Raw genomic sequence first — 9,556 nt, 5'->3', positions numbered from 1 at the left:
ACTCCCATTCCCAAGCGGATGCTGGACAAGAACTACATTACCCTGAAGGCTATGCTCCGCGGAATGGCTGTGAGCGCCGCTCTGATGACGTCACAGAAAACTGGCGTTAGTGGCTCGCGTTGTCAGGAGTGGGACTTCCTGTGTCGCCAGGGAGGCCGTTTGTTCGTGATGGGGCAGTTGTGTCTCTATCTTAGGTGACTTCTACCCGGGTCGTCGGGACGGAGCGGGGAGGACAGCCTGGAGGGCCCACCTGCGCCTTTGTACGACCTGCGGGTGGGTCAGCTAAGTCCGCTGGACCCGCCGGTCTCCGGCGCCCTCACGTGGTCCTACACTCCCCGCGGTGAGATGGCGGCGCTGATGACCCCGGCGCAGGTGAGTGGACGGTGCGCCAGGCCACGCCCGCTCGGACCCCACCCACGTGGCCGAGGCGCGCTGCTGTGCAGGATGGTGGTGTCCTGTGAGTCGTCACCTTGTCCTCCCCAGGGCATTGTTTGTCGGAGCCTCGGGATGGGGTCGCTTGTGCTCCGGGTGGGAATCCAGGTTAGGGGCTTCACACGGAGGGTCCCATTTCTGTCAGTTAGTGAGTGGGGCGCTGTGTGGTAGGGAGAGATGTGGCTTCTCGAATCCCCCTGACCCCATACCGCTGGCGTGGAAGGACCCTTAGGGAGGAGCGCAGGCCGCACAGTCCGGAGACCTTTCTGTGTGTTGCGGCCCCGCCCCTTCCCGAGTCTAGGACCTTGAGCAGCTTTCCCTGCTGTTCTTGGTTATGTTTTGTTTTGTTTTTCTTGGCTGCGTGGTGAGGCATGCGGGATCCTAGTTCCCCGACCAGGGATGGAACCCGTGCTCCCTGCATTGGGAGCGCGGAGTCTTAACCACTGTACCTCCAGGGAAGTCCCTGTCCTTGGCTTTTATGCTAAAGTTCCTCCAACTGGGTTGAGGGAACTAGAAAAACCACATAAGTGACGTGTATCCCCCCGAGTACAGCACGGTGCAGGGAGCATCGCTCTGGCTCTCTTTCCACGGAGGTGCCTCCTGAGCCTTTGTTGATCTTAGAGGCTCATCCCTGGGGGAATCTGACCCTTGGGCTTCCCAGCTGTGTAACCACTACAAAGATAAGGGCTGGGGTGGGGAAGAGGCAGGAGTAGCCTGCAGCAGCTTGGGGATTGCAGCCCTGCTAGGACAGAAAAGGTGTCAGGACAGGCAGGGCGCCCAGAAGGCCAAGGAATTTGTCTTTCAGTTTACAGCCAGTGGAACTGGCTTACCATTGAATCTGTTTTCCTGTTTGAGGCTCAGTTACATATGGTAAGTGGTGATAGTGTGCAGGAGTGTGGTGTCCGTTTGGACATGAAAACACAAGAGGTCCTGGGTAATTTCATAGCCGTGGCCCTGAGTACCCTCATCATAGTCCTGATCGCTGTCAGGACTTGTCTTATTTGTTAACTTCCCATTCACTTGGCTCCTTCCTCACTTTATTTCAGACTCAGTCCAGTGTGCTGTCCTGAAACAGGCTTTCCCTGGTGCCCTGTCGAAAGCAGACTGTGACCTCTTGTCTTCTCGCTCTATTTTCTTTCCTTTTTTCTTTATTTTTTATTTTTAAAATTTATTTATTTTATTTTTAACTGTGTTGGGTCTTCGTTGCTGCATGCAGGCTCTCTCTAGTTGTGGCCAGCGGAGGCTACTCTTGGGTTGTGTGGGCTTCTCATTACGGTGGCTTCTCTTGTTGTGGAGTACAGGCTGTAGGTGTGCGGGCTTCAGTAGTTGTGGCTCACAGGCTCAGTAGTTGTGGCACACGGGCTCTAGAGCTCAGGCTCAGTAGTTGTGCTGCATGGGCTTAGTTGCTCTGTGCAGCACTTGGGATCTTCCCGGACCAGGGCTCAAACCCCTGTCCCCTGCATTGGCAGGCGGATTCTTAACCACTGCACCACAAGAGAAACTCTATTTTCTTGACTTTGGAATCTTTGGGTCCCTCTGACATTGTCTTGCTCATTTATATCGTTGCTTGTTTAGCATCTCTTTCCAGCCATGGACTGTGAGTGCCTGTTGTTGCTCTCTGCCAAGACCTAGAACAGCCTGGGCTTGTAAAGGGCACTCAATAAATGGTTAAATGAATGAATGGGTCTGCCACTCAGGTGCTCCCATCACACTCATAATAAGTACAACCTCCTGCACTGTGGCCCACAGGCCTGTACTGGATCTGCCCCGTGACTTCCTCCATGCTTCTTCCTCTCCCCTTCTTCCCTTACTCACCGCACTCAGCCAGGAGGTCCTGAACTTGCAAAATTCCTGCCCAATTTGCAGCTTTTCCCCTTGCATTTTCCTTCATCTGGAGCCCTATTCCCAGATCTCTGCAGGGCTGTCTCTCCCCACCCTTCCTGTGCATCACTGTCACCTCTTAGGACAGTCTTTTCCTAGCTGTTTTAATTCAAGCTAAGGTACCCCTTGCTCCCACCTGCCCATCTTCTGGCAACTCTGTGCCATCTTTTGCTGGCTGGATGTTCAATTCCCATTTCTGTTCCTCTCTCCCTCTCTCTGTCTCTCTCTCCCTCTCTCTCTCTCTCTCTCTCTCTCTCTCTCTCTCTCTATATATATATATATATATATATATACAACAAAATTTTAATTATGTATTAAAAATAAATTACAGGAAAGAACTTTAAAATGCTACAGAGGACAAAGTCATGATAAACATTCCCATTGAATTCCCTTGGGGGTGGGGGGGGTGAGATTGCAGTGCTCAAGAAGATAAATATCACAAATATATCAAAAACTTCAAATTGTCTCTGCATTCACACACTGACATGAGCCACAAACATTCCTTCACAGTGACTGTACTCATTAGCCTACCACAGAACTAGATTTTGTCATAAACTACAAAACTTTTAATACAAAATCGTGTTTATATATTTATAATTCATATACATGCCCTATCTGCGATTTTAGAAAATAAAAGCTGCACACTGTATAGATACTCTTAACTCATAGCTGTAGGCAAAATTTTTGGTTGGAATTTCTCCCCCAATAAAATTAATGGCATATTTTATGTACATGAAGGCTAAACTGCGTAAAGACAGTTCAGTTTCCCAGATATGCATCTCCTTTTAGGACAGGTTTATAAATTTTAAAAGGCAAGACAAATGTACACCTCAGAGTCATTTTCTTAGCTACAAGAGTTATCATGTAATTTCTGTGAAGTTTCTGATACATGCATTTATGTAATACTGGTATTGAAGGCAGTAAAGCAATATGTACTTTTAATGTCGTGGCTCAATAAAGGCTCCATTGTCATTCCAATCTGACTCTTGATACAGTGATTCATAACTTCTCTAAAAATTAAAATTTCAATGGGACACTCTGTTAAAGAGACTCTAAATAGATTTCTTAAAATATTTCCCTGAAATATCCTTTACATAAGACAGATTTCACTAACATTAGATTAAGTAAAAAGGGGAAAAAAAGAATTAAACATGGCACAAGTGTGCATGAAAACTAATGCACAGTTAGTCTTCATGTCTTAGGAGCCATAAATAGAATGCTTAAAACCAACAAACAAGTTCACACTCTGTGGCAGCCATCTGTGAAGCCAGTTATACTAAACTACTTCTACAGTTGATTGTAAACTTTGGTTTATTTTTATTTGAGTTCTCATTGTACAGGAAGCATGAAAAGAAGAAAGAGTGGAGTCCATGAGGAGATGAACTGTAAGTCAGTCTTTAATCTGGCATGATGAGACAGCTGGTCAGTCAGACCTGCTTTGATAGAGTTTGTTACAGACTGCCTTATGTTTTCCTCTGTCAAATTATCACCCAGGGGCTTCAATACCTGTTCCCATAGTGTTTCAGCAATCTGATCAATCATTGTTCAAATTTCTCTGAACTCACCAAAGTATGTAACATATGCCCAAGTACAAAGAGGCCTCAGTGCTAACCCCATGACAAGGTTACACAGACGGCTATAGAGTTTAGGCCAACGAAGCCAGTCAGTCCTGAGATTATATACATAGCAAACATGACTGCAAACAGTGTGGCAGGTGTATGAGCAGCATAGAAGATATTTTTGCCATCATTGTGCTTTATAAAATTTGCATAGGTTTCTATTTTAGCCTCAAGCTCGTCCTGATAACGACGGTAGAATTCATCTCCACCCATTTTTTTTTTAATAAATTTATTTATTTTTGGCTGTGTTGGGTGTTCGCCGCTGCACACGGCCTTTCTCTTGTTGCGGTGAGCGGGGGCCACCCTTCGTTGTGGTACGCGGGCTTCTCACTGTGGTGGCCCCTCCCGCTGCGGAGCACAGGCTCTAGGCGCGTACTTCAGTAGTTGCAGCACACAGGCTCAGTAGTTGTGGCCCACGGGCTCTAGAGCACAGCCTCAGTAGTTGTGGTGCATGTGCTCAGTTGCTCCACGGCATGTGGGATCTTCCCGGACCAGGGATTGAACTCGTGTCCCCTGCATTGGCAGGCGGACTCCCAACCACTGTGCCACCAGGGAAGCCCTCCACCCATTTTTTTTACTGAACGAAACTGTTTAATCGCCACTTCCTTGAGATCCAGGTGTTTTTCGCTTCCAGATCTAAAGGTGCAATGTAAGGCTTGTCCCCACCGCCTACTTTCTCTCTTGCTCCTGCTCCTGCAACAAAATTATTAGCTTAAGCTGTTGCGTGAAGCATGGACTTTTTACATAAATTTTAATGTAAGCCTTAAAGTATTCTACAAGATCTCTACAAGTGACTTTCGTCTCTTATCTCTTTTGCTACCAAATTTTCTGGGGCAAGTAGCACTGGAACCAGATTTCAAAGCTCTTGTTTAAACTCTTCATCAATATCTTTCAATCTCCCATCAAAACTAGGATGGGCTTCCCTGGTGGTGCAGTGGTTGAGAGTCCGCCTGCTGATGCAGGGGACATGGGTTCGTGCCCTGGTCCGGAAAGATCCCACATGCCGCAGAGTGGCTAGGCCCGTGAACCACGGCCGCTGAGCCTGCGCGTCCGGAGCCCGTGCTCCGCAACGGGAGAGGCCACAAAAAAACTAGGATTAGTTGCAACTTTAAGACTAGGATGTGGCAAAAGGAAGCAACCAAGATTTGAGAAACAATTGTGAATGTGCTTCCTTACATTCTGTAGCTCTTCAGGTTGATTTTGTCTTACCTGCAATCTCTTTTCAAGGAATTGTTCTTCACCTTCCAAACGATATGAATGTTCATAAGAATAACTCCAGTTTCGAATCAAAAACATTAATGTCTGAAATGGTTTCTGGTAGATTTCTTTCATTGCAAGTCTGCCGTATTCTGTAAATAATTGCAAGTGTTGAAGATCATCTTCTTGAATATTTTGAGACAAATTATATACCTGGAGAGAGCCATTCATAGTGCTCAGAGCAAACACTGTTGTACAATCTCTGATAGTTGACTGGCTGTCAAAGGCACCCTGGGTATCCATTAGCAGCACAGCCACTTTTGTTCATTCCAGACATATGCCTGTTGTTTCTCTTCGCAACCAACTCGCCATGTAAAGCCAGTCAGTGGTTCATTGTTTCCACCAATCCAACTTTGAGAATCCTTGTTGTACATATATCTAAGCATGAAGTCCAGTAGAAATGATTTCCCTTTACGAAAAGCTCCTGCCACGGACACCACTACTATGTGAAGATCTCTTATGTGCTCCTGTAGCAATATCTGCTCCAAAGCTTCTTCATCAAGCTCAAAATTACGGTCATCTTCATGTGCAAGAACAATCTGTACTGGAAATAGTTTCTTCATAACCTCATCAGAGTTTACTAGGTCGTCGTCTTCTTAATTCTCACCTAGGACGGTCGTGGACAAGACGTGGTTAACCCAGGTGTTTGGGTTGCTGGTTCGCCTCTGGCGCCGCAGCCCCTCGTGCAGCTGCTACCTCCGCACTGCCTCGCCACCGCCCCCACCTTTTATTTATTTATTTTTTTTGCCACACGACATGGCTTGTAGGATCTTAGTTCCCTGACCAGCTATTGAGCTTGGGGCCTCAGCAGTGAAAGCATGAAGTCCTAACCACTGAACCACCAGGGAATTCCCCCACTTTTCCTTAAATTTGAGGTTGTGGTTGATTTTCTAGAACTGCCTGAGCCTCAGGCCTCTGGCTGTGACATGGAGGTGACGATGGCATGTACCTTGTGCGCTGTGGATTAGTGAAAGTCACAAAATACACTGAACACTTAACTGGGCCAGGCACTCCACAGAATCTGGTGTGGGAACATTTTCTCTTTAGTTCTAAGAATTGGCATAGTGGGAGTGATTGTTGTATTGATGTGGAAATTGATGCTTGGAGAAATAATGGGATGTCGTCCTCCCCATGATCACACTGCCAGCAAGTGTCTGATTTTTTTTATATATATAAATTTATTTCTTTATTTTTGGCTGTGTTGGGTCTTTGTTGCTGCGCGCGGGCTTTCTCTAGTTGTGGCAAGCAGGAGCTACTCTTCATTGCGGTGCATGGGCTTCTCATTGCAGTGGCTTCTCTTTGTTGCGGAGCACGGGCCCTAGAGCACATGGGCTTCAGTAGTTGTGGCATGCGGGCTCAGTAATTGTGGCTCATGGGCTCTAGAGCACAGGCTCAGTAGTTGTGGCACTCGGGCTTAGTTACTCCGTGACATGTGGGATCTTCCCTGACCAGGGCTCGAACCCGTGTCTCCTGCATTGGCAGGCAGATTCATAACCAGTGCACCACCAGGGAATTCCCGAGTGTCAGATTTAAGAGTCTTCATTCAAACCCCAGAAATCTGGCTCCAGAGCGAGGGATCTTTAGTCACTTTACCACAGCATGTGAAGACCGCAGCCTGGGGCAGGTGCACCGTGAGGACCAGGGAGGCTCAGCACCTGTCACTTTGCTGTTACCATTATTGGAATTATCATCATGAACATTTTTCCCAGAGCACGTACCATCTGCCCCCAGTCCTCATGGAACACCATTGTCTGTGTCATCTCTAGTGGCTTCCTTCACGGGAGGCTTTTCTCTCAGCCACAGCTGCGTTATATCCAGAGGCTGCTTCCAACACAGAACTCGGCGATCAGCAGGCCTCAGTGTTTCAGGCCTGGGTCTCTCTGCATCTTCACCGGCAACAGAGTGACAGGGTTGATCCTATCCAAGTGCAAAAGCCCAACACCACTACCTGTGTTTGACTGTCCAGGTGTTGGTGACCTTCAAGGATGTGGCCGTGACCTTTACCCGGGAGGAGTGGGGACAACTTGACCTGGATCAGAGGACCCTGTACCAAGAGGTGATGCTGGAGATCTGTGGGCTCCTGGTCTCACTGGGTAAGTGCTTAGCTCTCACACCTGTGGGGGACCCCACCCGCCTTGTTTCTGGGCTGATCAAGGTCACAGGGTTCACCTTTCCTCCTCCCCACAGGCCCTGCATTTTTCTGGTCGCTTCTCCTCCTGCCTGGTCTCCCTGTGTCTGTAACAGTGATCGGTGGGATAGAAACAATGTCCTTCTGAACACCAGCCCCCATTCCAGTGCCCAGCACCCTCGGGCCTCAGTTTGAGGTCCTTGTTGCAGATTCCACAGGAGGGAAGCTGACTGGCCCAGCCTGGTGATGTCAGGTGTCCTCACAGCCCAGTTAACAGGGCTTTTCTCAGACGAGTGGGTGAGTGAGGGAGACCCCTACATGGCATTTGTCATCAGTGCCACCCAGGGATCTTCCTAAACAGCACAATCTTGGTTCAAAGGCCCCTCATGTCTATGTCATCATCACATGCTTTCTGAGGCCTGGGCCGTGATCCTCCCCTGGGCAGTAGATCATTTTAGAAGGTGCACAGGAATGTCATGGAATACCACAGGTGGACACCCTGCAAAAGCCAGTCCTTTTATCTTCTCTGTCTGGCACCCTGATTGTTGTCAAGAGAAAGTCTCAGACCAGTGTGAGTGAGTATTCCATGGCCCCCTTTGTGGCTAATTTTTCTGTTCAACAGAGGGACCAGCCTCTAGCTCACAGCCCTGAGCCTTCTATGTGAACTTGCTAGGACCTTAATGCCATTATTGTGACTTCAGCGTTGTGGGGTTTTTTTGTTTTTTATTGGAGTATTCCCAGGGTCCCGTGGCTGTGTGTGAAAATGGCATGCCCCTGCATGGGGCTGGCTTCCACTGATGAAATTTAAGGGAAGTAGTGCTGTGTAGACAGACAGCACCACCCTCTATAGCAGTTGCAGCCCAGGAGTGGTGTTTGTGCTGTTGGATTCCCAGTCGCAGATCAACATTTTCTTTACTTTGGGAACTGCTACATTCATGGTCTTGTTCCTGTCATGAAGTCCCAGATAGGATGGAAGGGTTTCATTCTTCTCATCAAAACACCTGCGTCCTGTTTTTTTCTCCATCCACAGGGCATCCAGTTCCCAAACCAGAGTCGATCCACTTGCTGGAACATGGGCAGGAGCTGTGGACGGGAAGGAGAGGCCTCCCACGTAGCATGTGCCCAGGTAGGAGCCAATAGCTGCTGGGCAGGTGGGTTCACAGCAACCTTGAGAATGCATGGGGACCAGTGCCTCTGAGCTTCTATGTGAAACCCCCTTTGTGGGGTCTGGTGGTTTCTCTCACATCAAAGTATAGTGTGCATCAGCTGGCCAGCTAACACCATTATTTAGAGACCCAGGCACCTTCTTCTTTTTTTTTTTAATTTTTATTTTCTCTTTTTTTTTTTTATTGAAGTACAGTTGACTTACACTGTCGTGCTAATTTCTGCCATACAGCAAAAAGACTCAGTTATACACATATGTAATTCCTTTTTTATATCCTTTTCCATTATGGTTTATAACAGGATATTGAATATAGTTCCCTGTGCTATACAGTAGGACCTTGTTGTTTATTCATCCTGTATATAATAGTTTGCATCTGCTAATCCAAAACTCCCACTCCTTCCCTCCCCACCCACCCTCCTCCTTGATAAACACAAGTCTGTTCTCTATGTCTGTGAGTCTGTTTCTGTTTCATAAGTAGGTTCATTTGTGTCATATTTTAGATTCCACATATAAGTGACATCATATGGTATTTGTCTTTCTCTTTCTGACTTACTTCACTTAGTATGATAATCTCTAGTTGCATCTAGAGACCCAGGCACCTTCTGACGTCAATGTATAGCTCTACGGTTGGTCCAGCATAATCCAGCTGGTGGAGGGGAAACAGCAAGGGATAAGGGACAGGTCACACCCAGATGCACACATACTTTACTCCGCTGTATCCCACAGGCAAGGACTAGGCATTTGGCCGCAGCTGTATGCTCAGGACTGGAGAGTGTGGTTTTGCTCTGGGCCGAAGGAGAAGAGCCAGTGGGCTTGGTTTGTATGACCTCTGTCTACTCACCCTGCTCTCAGGAAGTCAGAGCGAGGCTAGTTTGTATGTGAGTGGGTTGTTTGAAGGTATAATGAGATAATGCAGAAAACTGCTTAGTACAGTGCCTGGTCTATAGAGAGGGTCAACTAAGGTCTGTTCTTACCGTATCCATGTAATTGTATTAATCAAAGTGAATGGTGGTATCACGCATTTTTCCTGGACTTCTAGACTCAGAGGAAAAGGGGCCTTTCTTCCTTGAAGTT

At 47.5% G+C, this 9,556-nt stretch overlaps 1 protein-coding gene and 1 pseudogene across 1 annotated transcript in view; one reads left to right on the top strand and one right to left on the bottom strand.

Moving 5' to 3' along the window:
- The first annotated feature begins 345 nt into the window (after positions 1–345).
- Positions 346–9,556, top strand: part of LOC103082046 (zinc finger protein 550) — a 15,580-nt gene continuing 6,369 nt past the window's right edge. The window contains exons 1-3 of the mRNA XM_007457471.1: positions 346–372; positions 7,156–7,282; positions 8,348–8,443. Coding sequence (XP_007457533.1) covers positions 346–372; positions 7,156–7,282; positions 8,348–8,443 — 250 coding nt within the window. The remainder of the gene's footprint in view (positions 373–7,155; positions 7,283–8,347; positions 8,444–9,556) is intronic.
- On the bottom strand, positions 3,859–5,752 carry LOC103088191 (atlastin-2 pseudogene; annotated as a pseudogene).

Source organism: Lipotes vexillifer, unplaced genomic scaffold, assembly GCF_000442215.2.
Source record: "Lipotes vexillifer unplaced genomic scaffold, Lipotes_vexillifer_v1.1 scaffold995, whole genome shotgun sequence".
Taxonomy (NCBI): Eukaryota; Metazoa; Chordata; class Mammalia; order Artiodactyla; family Lipotidae; genus Lipotes; species Lipotes vexillifer.
Note: the sequence above shows the minus strand (reverse complement) of the source record. Positions and strands in the feature narration are given on the sequence as shown.